This window comes from Oncorhynchus mykiss, chromosome 2 (assembly GCF_013265735.2).
Source record: "Oncorhynchus mykiss isolate Arlee chromosome 2, USDA_OmykA_1.1, whole genome shotgun sequence".
In the NCBI taxonomy this organism is placed as follows: domain Eukaryota; kingdom Metazoa; phylum Chordata; class Actinopteri; order Salmoniformes; family Salmonidae; genus Oncorhynchus; species Oncorhynchus mykiss.
Window position 1 is genome coordinate 2,110,891 of NC_048566.1, and position 14,916 is coordinate 2,125,806.

At 45.7% G+C, this 14,916-nt stretch overlaps 1 protein-coding gene across 1 annotated transcript; it reads left to right on the forward strand.

Annotated features, from left to right (window-relative positions):
• The first annotated feature begins 5,662 nt into the window (after window positions 1-5,662).
• LOC110516539 (galectin-1) lies at window positions 5,663-9,565 on the forward strand. The gene is made up of 4 exons (XM_036935200.1): window positions 5,663-5,937; window positions 6,294-6,373; window positions 7,187-7,358; window positions 8,037-9,565. Exons 1-4 carry the CDS (start codon window positions 5,923-5,925, stop codon window positions 8,181-8,183), a joined length of 414 nt encoding a protein of 137 aa, XP_036791095.1. The 5' UTR covers window positions 5,663-5,922; the 3' UTR covers window positions 8,184-9,565.
• Window positions 9,566-14,916: the final 5,351 nt, after the last annotated feature.

A 14,916-nucleotide genomic window follows, 5' to 3' on the forward strand; every position in this document is an offset into this window, starting at 1 on the left:
CACACCATTCCACCACACCGTTCCACCACCACACCGTTCCACCACCGTTCCACCACCACACCGTTCCACCACAGTTCCACCACCACACCGTTCCACCACCGTTCCACCACCACACCGTTCCACTACCGTTCCACCAGCACACCGTTCCATCACCACACCGTTCCATCACCACACAGTTCCACCACACCGTTCCACCACCACACCGTTCCATCACCATACCGTTCCACCACACCGCTCCACCACCACACCGTTCCACCACCACACCGTTCCATCACCACACCGTTCCACCACCACAGCGTTCCACCACCACGTTCCATCACCACAGCGTTCCAACACCACACCGTTCCACCACCACACCGTTCCATCACCACACCGTTCCATCACCACACCGTTCCACCACCACACCGTTCCACCACCACGTTCCATCACCACTCCGTTCCAACACCACACCGTTCCATCACCACACCGTTCCACCACCACACCGTTCCACCACCACACCGTTCCATCACCACACCGTTCCACCACCACAGCGTTCCACCACCACGTTCCATCACCACACCGTTCCACCACCACACCGTTCCACCACCGTTCCACCACACCGTTCCACCACCACACCATTCCACCACCACACCGTTCCACCACCACATCGTTCCATCACCACACCGTTCCACCATCACACCGTTCCACCACCACACCATTCCACCACCACACCGTTCCACCACCACATCGTTCCATCACCACACTGTTCCACCATCACACCGTTCCACCACCACACCGTTTCATCACCACACCGTTCCACCACCACACCATTCCACCACACCGTTCCACCACCACACCGTTCCACCACCACACCGTTCCACCACACCGTTCCATCACCACACTGTTCCACCACACCGTTCCACCACCACATCGTTCCATCACCACACTGTTCCATCATCACACCGTTCCACCACACCGTTCCATCGCCAAACCGTTCCACCACCACACCGTTCCATCACCACACCGTTCCATCACCACATCGTTCCACCACCACACCGTTCCACCACACCATTCCACCACACCGTTCCACCACCACATCGTTCCATCACCACACCGTTCCATCACCACACCATTCCACCACCACACCGTTCCACCACACCGTTCCAAAACCACTCCATTCCACCACACCGTTCCACCACCACAACGTTCCATCACCACACCGTTCCACCACCACACCGTTCCATCATCACACCGTTCCACCACCACACCGTTCCACCACCACACCGTTCCACCACCACACCGTTCCATCACCACACCGTTCCATCACCACACCGTTCCACCACCACACCGTTCCACCACCACACCGTTACACCACACCGTTCCAAAACCACACCGTTCCACCACCACACCATTCCATCATCACACCGTTCCAAAACCACACCATTCCACCACACCGTTCCATCACCACACCATTCCACCACCACACCATTCCACCACACCGTTCCACCACCACACCATTCCACCACACCGTTCCACCACCACACCGTTCCACCACCACACCATTCCACCACACCGTTCCACCACCACACCGTTCCACCACCACACCATTCCACCACACCGTTCCACCACCACACCGTTCCATCACCACACCATTCCACCACCACACCGTTCCACCACCACACCGTTCCACCACCACACCGTTCCACCACCACACCGTTTCACCACCACATCGTTCCACCACCACATCGTTCCACCACCACATCGTTCCACCACCACACCATTCCACCACACCGTTCCACCACCACATCGTTCCACCACCACACCGTTCCACCACCACATTGTTCCACCACCACACCATTCCACCACACTTTTCCACCACCACACCGTTCCATCACCACACCGTTCCACCACCACACCGTTCCACCACCACACCATTCCACCACACCGTTCCACCACCACACCGTTCCATCACCACACCATTCCACCACCACACCATTCCACCACACCGTTCCACCACCACACCGTTCCCCCACCACACCGTTCCACCACCACACCGTTCCACCACCACACCGTTCCATCACCACACCGTTCCACCACCACACCGTTCCGCACCACACCGTTCCACCACCACACCGTTCCACCACCACACCGTTCCACCACCACACCGTTCCACCACCACACCATTCCACCACCACACCATTCCATCATCACACCGTTCCACCACCACACCGTTCCATCACACCGTTCCACCACCACACCATTCCACCACACCGTTCCACCACCACACCGTTCCACCACCACACCGTTCCACCACCACACCATTCCACCACACCGTTCCACCACCACACCGTTCCACCACCACACCGTTCCATCACCACACCGTTCCACCACCACACCGTTCCACCACCACACCGTTCCACAAAGCGGACAATCTCATTGCAATTATGGATTCCATCTGTCAACAATTACAGAGCTTTATTTACCAGACAAACTGGTGACACTGCAGGTGACAGGAATAAACAACTGGTCTGTTATTGGCTGATGCAGGTGACATGAAGAAACAACTGGTCTGTTATTGGCTGATGCAGGTGACAGGAATAAACAACTGGTCTGTTATTGGCTGACGCAGGTCACATGAAAAAACAACTGGTCTGTTATTGGCTGATGCAGGTGACATGAAGAAACAACTGGTCTGTTATTGGCTGATGCAGGTGACATGAAAAAACAACTGGTCTGTTATTGGCTGATGCAGGTCACATGAAAAAACAACTGGTCTGTTATTGGCTGATTGGTTTATTGACATGAAGAAACTTCACAAACAACGGTTTGTGATATAATCAGTGCCAATTCACTTTTCATATAATGCTATTTTTGCACCTAATTTAAAGAATTGTAAAACATGAATTAATGTGCCGTTGTTTTCTGTCTGGTTCTGGTCCTGTATGTGAGGAAAAACTACATCAGCATTTAGTGAAGGAGCGTGCGTATTCTCTAATGAATTATATTGAATATTTTCAGCTAATTTCCTGGTGAAGTCTCTGCTCAAGCCTGTCTAATTGAGTTCATGCTATTGTAGGTTTGATGCAAAAAGGTAAATTACTCAAGTAATACGTAATGCAAATTTATTGCAAGATCACAAAAATGTGTTGACACAAGCCCATAGCTATTGTTGTTATTTTGGGCGTTTTAATGTGCTGATTGTTTATGAAGTCACCTATTCCCTGAGCTGGACTGGGTGAAATTTGAATGAGCAACTCTGCAAGATGTAACAAGAAATAATCCCTGATGAATTTGATCACAAAGCCTTTGCTATATTTTACTACAAAATAATAATGTATTTAATGTTACATCAATATTGTTTTTATAGTATAAAATATTAAAATATATATTTCAGTATAATTTACAGTGATGGTTAGAATACAGGTGAATCATCTAGGCTTATCTGTAGCGATCTGAATGGTTTGCAATCCGTGTCAGCAGTGACACCAGCCGAGAGGGCAAAGATTACGAAATGACTGGTGCACGACCATCATAACCCTGATCATTACCATAACCCTGATCATTACCATAACCATGATCATTACCATAACCCTGATGATCACCATAACCCTGATCATTACCATAACCATGATCATTACCATAACCCTGATCATTACTATAACCTTGATCATTAACATAACCCTGATCATTACCATACCCCTGACCACTACCACGAACCATAACCCTGATCATTACCATAACCCTGATCATTACCATAACCCTAATCATTACCATAACCCTAATCATTACCATAACCCTGATCATTACCATAACCCTGAACATTAACATAACCCTGAACATTACCATAACCCTTATCATTACTATAACCCTAATCATTACCATAACCCTAATCATTACCATAACCCTGATAATTACCATAACCCTGATCATTACCATAACCCTGATCATTACCATATCCCTGACCACTACCACGAACCATAACCCTGCTCATTACCATAACCCTGATCATTACCATAACCCTTATCATTACTATAACCCTAATCATTACCATAACCCTGCTAATTACCATAACCCTGATCATTACCATAACCCTGATCATTGCCATGGACCATAACCCTGATCATTACCATAACCCTGATCATTACCATTAACCATAATCCTGATCATTACCATAACCCTGATTATTACCGTGAACCATAACCCTGATCATTACCATAACCCTGATCATTACCATAACCCTGATCATTACCATAACCCTGATCATTACCATGACTATAACCCTGATTGATACCCTGAACCAGTCATTACATTTGCCATGCTCTCTCTCTCTCTCTCTCTCTCTCTCTCTCTCTCTCTCTCTCTCTCTCTCTCTCTCTCACTCTCTCTCACACACACACACACACACACACACAAACACACACACACACACACACACACACACACACACACACACACACACACACACACACACACACACACACACACACACCATTGTTCCATAGTATTGTCCTGTGTGATCCAGTAGTCTATTGGTCCATAGTGTTGTCCTGTGTGATCCAGTAGTCTATTGGTCCATAGTGTTGTCCTGTGTGATCCAGTAGTCTATTGGTCCATAGTGTTGTCCTGTGTGATCCAGTAGTCTATTGGTCCATAGTATTGTCCTGTGTGATCCAGTAGTCTATTGGTCCATAGTATTGTCCTGTGTGATCCAGTAGTCTATTGGTCCATAGTGTTGTCCTGTGTGATCCAGTAGTCTATTGGTCCATAGCATTGTCCTGTGTGATCCAGTAGTCTATTGGTCCATAGTGTTGTCCTGTGTGATCCAGTAGTCTATTGGTCCATAGTACTGGCCTGTGTGATCCAGTAGTCTATTGGTCCATAGTGTTGTCCTGTGTGATCCAGTAGTCTATTGGTCCATAGTGTTGTCCTGTGTGATCCAGTAGTCTATTGGTCCATAGTATTGTCCTGTGTGATCCAGTAGTCTATTGGTCCATAGTGTTGTCCTGTGTGATCCAGTAGTCTATTGGTCCATAGCATTGTCCTGTGTGATCCAGTAGTCTATTGGTCCATAGTACTGGCCTGTGTGATCCAGTAGTCTATTGGTCCATAGTGTTGTCCTGTGTGATCCAGTAGTCTATTGGTCCATAGTACTGGCCTGTGTGATCCAGTAGTCTATTGGTCCATAGTGTTGTCCTGTGTGATCCAGTAGTCTATTGGTCCATAGTATTGTCCTGTGTGATCCAGTAGTCTATTGGTCCATAGTGTTGTCCTGTGTGATCCAGTAGTCTATTGGTCCATAGCATTGTCCTGTGTGATCCAGTAGTCTATTGGTCCATAGTGTTGTCCTGTGTGATCCAGTAGTCTATTGGTCCATAGTATTGTCCTGTGTGATCCAGTAGTCTATTGGTCCATAGTGTTGTCCTGTGTGATCCAGTAGTCTATTGGTCCATAGTATTGTCCTGTGTGTGGAAAAACTATTATCTCGCTCAACATTGTGGCACTTGATTACAGATCAAACACAGTTGATTACAGATCAAACACAGTTGATTACTGATCAATCACAGTTGATTACAGATCAAACACAGTTGATTACTGATCAATCACAGTTGATTACTGATCAATCACAGTTGATTACTGATCAAAGAGCAGGTTGTTCAGTATGCGTGACATCATCAGCACTGTAAGCTGTCTATACAGTCACCAAGCTCCTTGTTAAAGCCCAGCATTGGGCTCAGTGGGATAATCAAACATCTGTGGATTGAATCATCATGAAGTACCTTTTGACCCCCCTCATCATGCTAATCCGTTAGTGATATGTGAAAGGGGGCTGGACTTATGACCTTACCTTTTAAATCTCTGTGTATCTCAGCATAGAGGCTTCTCTCGTTCCATCCCACACTAGATTCAGGACTGTTTTTGTTCCCCACCACCACCAGTGACAACATGGCAAAGACAATGGTAAGTCTTAATAACCTTCACGCTTGTCACGCCTTGGCCTTAGTTATCTTTGTTTTCTTTCATATTTTGGTTAGGTCAGGGTGTGACAAGAAGGATTTATGTGATTTGTCTGGTCTAGGGGTTTTGTATGTTTATGGGGTGTGTTCTGGTCTAGGTGTTTATGGAAGTCTATGGTTGCCTAGATTGGTTCTCAATTAGAGGCAGGTGTTTATCGTTGTCTCTGATTGGGAAGCATATTTAGGCAGCCATGTTCTTTGGGTATTTTGTGGGTGGTTGTCTTTCTGTCATTGCACCAGATAGGACTGGTTCGGTTTTCAATTTTTTTTTTTTTTGGTGGTTGTGTTTCTTCATAACAGGTACTTGAGCTGAAGAATGTGAAGCTGAGAGCTGGAGACCAGTTGAAAGTGGAGGGGAGGATTCTGCCTGAGGCGAAGGGGTGCGTACATTTAACTGGCCTGGTCTGGTCTGGTTTGGAAATCACACGCAGAGAACCCATCACATTATTTTAGAAGAAGAGTTGAAAAACAAACCAACAGTTCCACAAATGTTTGTTCTAAAGACTAGAGAATGGAGAACGGTTTAGTGTTGCTATACTGTATATGGTATACTGTATATGGTATACTGTATGTGTGGTATACTGTGTGTGTGGTATACTGTGTGTGTGGTATACTGTGTGTGTGGTTTACTGTGTGTGGTTTACTGTGTGTGGTTTACTGTGTGTGGTTTACTGTATAGTATAGTGTATGTAGTATACTTTATGTGTGGTATACTGTGTGTGGTGTAGTGTATGTAGTATACTGTATGTATAGTGTATGTAGTATACTGTATGTGTGAAACCAATCCATGTCAGAGAAGTGCAGACATGTAGTGGAGTTTCTGGAATGATTTGTCACGTGACTTCCTATTACTCAGGTCCAAGAAGGGTTCTGTTTGCGGCGAACACGTTACCTAGCAACGATTTCAGTTGAACGATTTGAATGAACATTCCAAAATGTTGGGGTACAACAACAAACCGCGATGATTACCGTGGTCATACTGCTAATGACTTTATAGTCCTACTACATGCAATAGAAACCCTACATGGACAAATTATTATTTGTATCGGCAGTTTCGACCCAAAACGGACACTTACGTTCGCCTCACAACTACCCTTCTCGGACTGTTTCCTAATGTTACCGAACGTTTGCGGGCTTAGCACAAAACAACATTTTGACAGCGAATTATCTCCCTCGTTTGAACGAACCTCAAGGTTTCAGATAGAACTGGGCTGTGACGAAGATCACCTGGCACTGCACTTCAACCCACGTTTTGAGGATGACACGGACGGTGCTGTGCTTGTGTGCAACTCCAAGATTGACGGCTGCTGGGGTCACGAGGAGAGAGAGAAACACAGTGACCTCCAAAGGGGTTCTACTGTCAAGGTGGGACAATTGTTGGGATGGGAAGAGAGTCCTGACTGGACCGAAGGAGGACGTTAGTCCCGGATATATATATGTTTAAATAATTGAAAATATTATATTTGAGAAGAATGTAATTGTGGTATTTCCTAAAGGGATGAGTCGTATGAACTTGTTGATACCATTTTTATGTCTCTGAGTCCAGTATGACGGAAGTTAAAAAGGTAGTTTTGCGTGCCAATGCAAACTTGTGTTAGCGCTAGCTTAGCGCAAAGACTGAACGTATGCTAGCTGTACACGAAGACTAGAAGGCTTTTTTTGCTGATTCACCAGCTCTAACTTCATAGTTGTCACACTGACTGCATTGTTCAGTGTAGTTAGTTTTGAGTTCTGTCATACTGACTGCATTGTTCAGTGTAGTTAGTTATGAGTTCTGTCACACTGACTGCATTATCAGTACAGCCTTTAATTACTAGATGAATGGATAATCTTGAGCAAAAATGTATTTTTAAATGTATTTACCCTCTAATTAACTAGTCAAGTCAGAGTTGAACTAGGCGTAGAATATAGTGATGTCACAATGAGTCTGTAATTAACTAGTTAAGTCAGAGTTGAACTAGGCGTAGAATATAGTGATGTCACAATGAGAGTAAGTCAATGTGTTGTCATAGTGACGGGTTTCCTCTCTCCCTTCTCTCTCAGATTGTCCTGAAGCTGACCGGAGACGTGTTTGAAGTGGAGATGCCTAATGGACATGAGATCAAATTCCTCAACCGTACCGTCCTGGACGTCATTACCTACGTCCGTGTCAGAGGGGACTTAAAGCTCACCGCCTTTAAGATCTACTAAAGAGACCCATAATAACCACCTTGTGTAGCCTGGCAACAACGGCACGGCCAGTTTGTCTTCCAATTTCCGGTGCGTTCCGGCCCAATGACACACAAGCAAGTGGGCGGGGCTACATGTAGAGTTAGACCAATGGGCAGTAAGACAGGATCAATGGCCTGCATCAAATAGTACATGGAAATATGGGGTGACCATGGTATGTTTTGTTGTCACAATATTCTGACAAACAGTAAACACAAGGGACAACTGGGGACGAGGTTAGGATACTGGGTTAGGATACTGGGTTAGGATACTGGGTTAGGATACTGGGTTAGGATACTGGGTTAGGATACTGGGTTAGGATACTGGTTAGGATACTGTCAACTAATTACATTCCTTTACAAATACAGACGTATTACACACACACACATCTTGGCCGGATGAAATATCAGTCAATGTTTTACTTGTTTTGGTGAGAAAGAATTTATTCTTATACCGTAGTAGCCCAAATGATTACATTATTACTGACCTAATCTCTCATGTTCTGATACTGTAGTAACCCAAATGATTACATTATTACTGACCTAATCTCTCATGTTCTGATACTGTAGTAGCCCAAATGATTACATTATGACTGACCTAATCTCTCATGTTCTGATACTGTAGTAACCCAAATGATTACATTATTACTGACCTAATCTCTCATGTTCTGATACTGTAGTAACCCAAATGATTACATTATTACTGACCTAATCTCTCATGTTCTGATACTGTAGTAGCCCAAATGATTACATTATGACTGACCTAATCTCTCATGTTCTGATACTGTAGTAACCCAAATGATTACATTATTACTGACCTAATCTCTCATGTTCTGATACTGTAGTAGCCCAAATTATTACATTATTACTGACCTAATCGCTCATGTTCTGATACTGTAGTAGCCCAAATGATTACATTATGACTGACCTAATCTCTCATGTTCTGATACTGTAGTAGCCCAAATGATTACATTATGACTGATCTAATCTCTGATGTTCTGATACTGTAGTAACCCAAATGATTACATTATGACTGATCTAATCTCTCATGTTCTGATACTGTAGTAGCCCAAATGATTACATTATGACTGATCTAATCTCTGATGTTCTGATACTGTAGTAGCCCAAATGATTACATTATGACTGATCTAATCTCTCATGTTCTGATACTGTAGTAGCCCAAATGATTACATTATTACTGACCATGTCGACAGATTGGGTCAACAACAGAATAGCCGTTGACTCCAGAAGCATGGCGTAATTTTTACGATGATTTCCAAATGTTATTTTCTGTATACATTGAATGAAGTAAAACATCATGGACGCATGTCATGTCATCAATAAAGTTCAGCATCCTCAAGTAGAGAACGCCGTGTCTTTAGTTCCATGATAACATTGTAGCCCTATTCCATACATTTAAAAACGTTTTAAATCTTATTTTCTTAGAATATAATTGTCCCCAAAGTTGAACTCCCAAGCTTCAAGGCTTTCGATATATAGCTTTAAAATAAATAAAAAATATTAATCCATTTGAGTGACTCCCACTTCTCTGGAATGTTCCGTGTGTGTCTTGCTGGTTCACCTTGACTCTACAAAACGACATCTTTATTAGATCAAACACTGTAAAGACTTCCTGAATAGCCCTCTGTGAGTAGAGTGCTACCTGGTGTACTCCTACACACGGAAACAGAGTTTCCTGAGTGTGAAGTGGAAGGTGGGGATCCACTGAGGTATAGAGCATCGAGGTATAAAAAGACCACGTGAGAATCTATACGTATAATCTCTCCTATCACCGAAAAGGAATGTCCTTTAGATGTCTTATGTTCCTTAGACCCAATCCTGTCCTGTCCTGTCCTGTCCACTCTCCCAAACCCCCAAAGGGACAATATATCACGGGCCATGTGAGAAGTTGTCCCTCAGAGTGACTGCAGATTCAATTACAAGCCAGTTGAGAATGAGGCATCCATCAACAGCAGGCGAGCAATACCTCGAGACCTCTTTAATATTATACATCGGGCACCAGCTGTTTACTGACAAATAGACACACGCCACCACCCCTCGTCTTACCAGACGTAGCTGTTCTGTCGATGCACGGAAAACCCAGCCAACTGTATTTTATCCTTGTCATGGTTTTAATGTGCCGTTGTTTTTAATGTGCCGTTGGTAGGATAGTCTCAAACTGAGCTCATCCAGATTATTCTCCAGTGATTGCACGTTGGTCAATAGAATGGATGGTAGAGGCGGGTTACCCACTCGCCCAATAATTCTCACAAGACACTCTGATCTCTACCCTATGTATTTCCGTCTTTTCTTCACGCGATTGACGGGGATTTGGGCCTGGTCTCGGAGAAGCAGTATATCCATCGCGTCGGACTCATTGAAAAACATAATCTTTGTCCAATTCGAGGTGAGTAATCGCTGTTCTGATGACCAGAAGCTCTTTTCGGTCATAAGAGACGGAAGCAGCAACACTATGTACAAAATAAGTTACAAACTATGTGGAAAAAACAAACAAAATAGCACAGTTGGTTAGGATCCCATAAGATGGCGGCCATCCTTACTATATGAATGAAGGTTGAGGTGAACGCTTTAGTCTGTCATCTGACTGATCATAGAAGACAAGGACGGAAGAAGAAGAGTTGACATAAAACAGAACAGGGCAAATAAACTATACCAAATAAATATGGCAGATCTCTGTTTCTGTACCCCACTTCTCTCTGTCTGTCTCTCCTCTCTCTCTCTCGCTCTCTCTCTCTCTCTCTCTGTACCCCTCCTCTCTCTCTCTGTACCCCTTCCCCCCTCTCTCTCTTCTCTCCCTCTCTCTCTCTTCTCTCCCTCTCTCTCTCTTTTTCAATCTCTCTTCTCTCCCTCTCTCTCTCTCTCTGTACACATTCCCTCCCTCTCTCTCTCTGTACACATTCCCTCCCTCTCTCTTCTCTCCCTCTCTCTCTCTCTTTTTCAATCTCTCTTCTCTCCCTCTCTCTCTCCCTCTCTCTCTGTACCCCTTCCCTTCCTCTCTCTTCTCTCTCTTTCACTCTCTCTCTTCCCTGTCTCTCTCTCTGTACCCCTTCCCTCCCTCTCTCTTCTCCCCCTCCCTCTCTCTCTCTCTCTGTACCCCTTCGATCCCTCTCTCTTCTCTCCCTCTCTCTCTCTCTCTGTACCCCTTCCTTCCCTCCCTCTCTCTTCTCTCCCCCTTTCTCTCTCTCTGTACCCCTTCCCTCCCTCTCTCTTCTTTCCCTCCCTCTCTCTTCTCTCCCTCTCTCTCTCTCTCTGTACCCCTTCCATCCCTCTCTCTTCTCTCCCTCTCTCTCTCTCTGTACCCCTTCCTTCCATCCCTCTCTCTTCTCTCCCTCTCTCTCTCTCTGTACCCCTTCCCTCCCTCTCTTCTCTCCCTCTCTCTCTCTGTACCCCTTCCCTCCCTCTCTCTTCTTTCCCTCCCTCTCTCTTCTCTCCCTCTCTCTCTCTCTCTGTACCCCTTCCATCCCTCTCTCTTCTCTCCCTCTCTCTCTCTCTGTACCCCTTACTTCCATCCCTCTCTCTTCTCTCCCTCTCTCTCTCTCTGTACCCCTTCCCTCCCTCTCTTCTCTCCCTCTCTCTCTCTGTACCCCTTCCCTCCCTCTCTCTTCTCTCCCTCTCTCTCTCTCTTTTTCACTCTCTCTTCCCTGTCTCTCTCTCCCTCTCTCCCTCTCTCTGTATCCCCCTCTCCCCCCTCTCAACTAGCGACAACAAAGGGAAGGTGTTGGAATAATTCAGCATTGGAACGTCTTACACACGGAACAGCATTCTCCTTTGATCTAGGAAGCTTTGAGTTTTTTTGTTGGGTGCAAATATGTTTTGGGTAAAAATACCACCCTATTCCCCTTAGTAACAACATTGGTCTATCAGGCCCACCCTTCTTTACTCTCTCTCCTCTCTTTAACTCCTTATTCTCTATCCTTTCTCCTCTTTCTGCTCTTTTTCGTCCCTCTCTCACCTTTCTCCACTCTCACTCCATCCCTCTCCCTCTTGCTCTCTCTCTGTACTCTAGTCAATGAGAGGAGGAGGAGAGGAGAGAACAGACAAGAACTAAGTTAGGTCTGCATTCTAATGACAGCATGGACTGCTGACCCCGCTGACCGACCAGCTCTGTCTCCCCTCTCTCCCTCTACCTCACTCCCTCTCTATCTCTATCTCCCCCTTTCTCTCTCTCCCCTCTCTCCCTCTCTATTTCCCGATTCCTCTCTCTCTCCCTCTCTCCCTCCCTCTCCTCCCTTTTTCTCTCTCGCCCACCCTCTCCCTCCTTCTTTCTCTCCCCCTCCCTCTCTCCGTCTGTCTATCCCATAATAACCCCAACTGCCTGATGACACAATGACAGAACTATCCTGTAAGAAAGCAGTCAAAGCAGCCACAGTGTTAGTCCACCTGGAGCCTGGCTGACAGACCACAGTGTTATTCCACCTGGAGCCTGGCTAACGGACCACAGTGTTATTCCACCTGGAGCCTGGCTGACAGACCACAGTGTTATTCCACCTGGAGCCTGGCTGACAGACCACAGTGTTATTCCACTGGGAGCCTGGCTGACAGACCACAGTGTTATTCCACTGGGAGCCTGGCTGACAGACCACAGTGTTATTCCACCTGGAGCCTGGCTGACGGACCACAGTGTTATTCCACCTGGAGCCTGGCTGACGGACCACAGTGTTATTCCACCTGGAGCCTGGCTGACAGACCACAGTGTTATTCCTGTAGGAGCCTGGCTGACAGACCACAGTGTTATTCCACCTGGAGCCTGGCTGACAGACCACAGTGTTATTCCTGTAGGAGCCTGGCTGACAGACCACAGTGTTATTCCACTGGGAGCCTGGCTGACAGACCACAGTGTTATTCCACTGGGAGCCTGGCTGACAGACCACAGTGTTATTCCACCTGGAGCCTGGCTGACAGACCACAGTGTTATTCCTGTAGGAGCCTGGCTGACAGACCACAGTGTTATTCCACCTGGAGCCTGGCTGACGGACCAGAGTGTTATTCCACCTGGAGCCTGGCAGACGGACAGGCTGTAAAGGCTGCAGTGAGCAGCCAGGGTCATACACACACACACACACACTATTGTTGAGCGATTAGTGCTTTTTGTGGATGGTTCGGTTTTAGTTCAATTATAGCAAAATAATCACGGTTTTCAATGTCTTTTTTTGTTGAGTTATTTTTACATTAAATGCACCATGCATTATGTGGGTTGAAGGCTGTAACAACACAGAATAGAACAATGAAGTCCCATGATGGTGATGCTTCCGCGTTGCGTGCTTATCTGCAAATATGCCCATTTAGCTCACAGAAAAAAAACAGAATGAAATGGAATTCAAATAATTGAACCTACAGAAGAAAATGTTTGGTTAATTGCTCAGCACTGACAAACACACTACGCCAAGGGGGCGGTATTCATTAACATCACTCTATTGGTCAATTGTTCCCACCGAAATGTGTCTTCTGTTTTAAATCCAAGTCTTCCGAAAGACACACACACACACACACAGACAGACAGACACACACACACACAGACAGACAGGCATACAGGCAGACATAAAGACCTACAGACAGGCAGACATAAAGACCTACATACAGACAGACATACAGACATACAGACAGACATACAGACATACAGACAGGCATACAGGCAGACCTACAGACAGACAGGCATACAGACAGACAGACAGACATACAGACATACAGACAGACATACAGACATACAGACAGACAGACAGACATACAGACATACAGACAGACATACAGACATACAGACAGGCATACAGGCAGACCTACAGACAGACAGGCATACAGACATACAGACAGACATACAGACATACAGACAGACAGACAGGCATACAGACAGGCATACAGACAGACAGACAGACAGGCAGGCAGGCATGAAGACATACAGACAGACAGACATACAGACATACAGACAGGCATACATAAAGACCTACATACAGACAGACATACAGACATACAGACAGACATACAGAAATACAGACAGACAGACAGGCATACAGGCAGACCTACAGACATACAGACAGGCAGACATAAAGACCTACATACAGACAGACATACAGACATACAGACAGACATACAGACATACAGACAGGCATACAGGCAGACCTACAGACAGACAGGCATACAGACAGACATACAGACATACAGACAGACATACAGACATACAGACAGACAGACATACAGACATACAGACAGACAGACAGACATACAGACATACAGACATACAGACAGGCATACAGGCAGACCTACAGACAGACAGGCATACAGACATACAGACAGACATACAGACAGACAGACAGACAGACAGGCATACAGACAGGCATACAGACAGACAGACAGACAGGCAGGCAGGCATGAAGACATACAGACAGACAGACATACAGACATACAGACAGGCATACATAAAGACCTACATACAGACAGACATACAGACATACAGACAGACATACAGAAATACAGACAGACAGACAGGCATACAGGCAGACCTACAGACATACAGACAGGCAGACATAAAGACCTACATACAGACAGACATACAGACATACAGACAGACATACAGACATACAGACAGACATACAGACAGACAGACAGGCATACAGGCAGACCTACAGACATACAGACAGGCAGACATAAAGACCTACATACAGACAGACATACAGACATACAGACAGACATACAGACAGACA

What these genes read in the sequence shown, in the direction of transcription:
- LOC110516539 (XM_036935200.1), top strand. An exon ending in ATTCTGCCTGAGGCGAAGGG is followed by an intron (nt 6,374 to 7,186) that starts GTGCGTACATTT and finishes ACGAACCTCAAG; the next exon opens with GTTTCAGATAGAACTGGGCT. An exon ending in AAAGGGGTTCTACTGTCAAG is followed by an intron (nt 7,359 to 8,036) that starts GTGGGACAATTG and finishes CTTCTCTCTCAG; the next exon opens with ATTGTCCTGAAGCTGACCGG.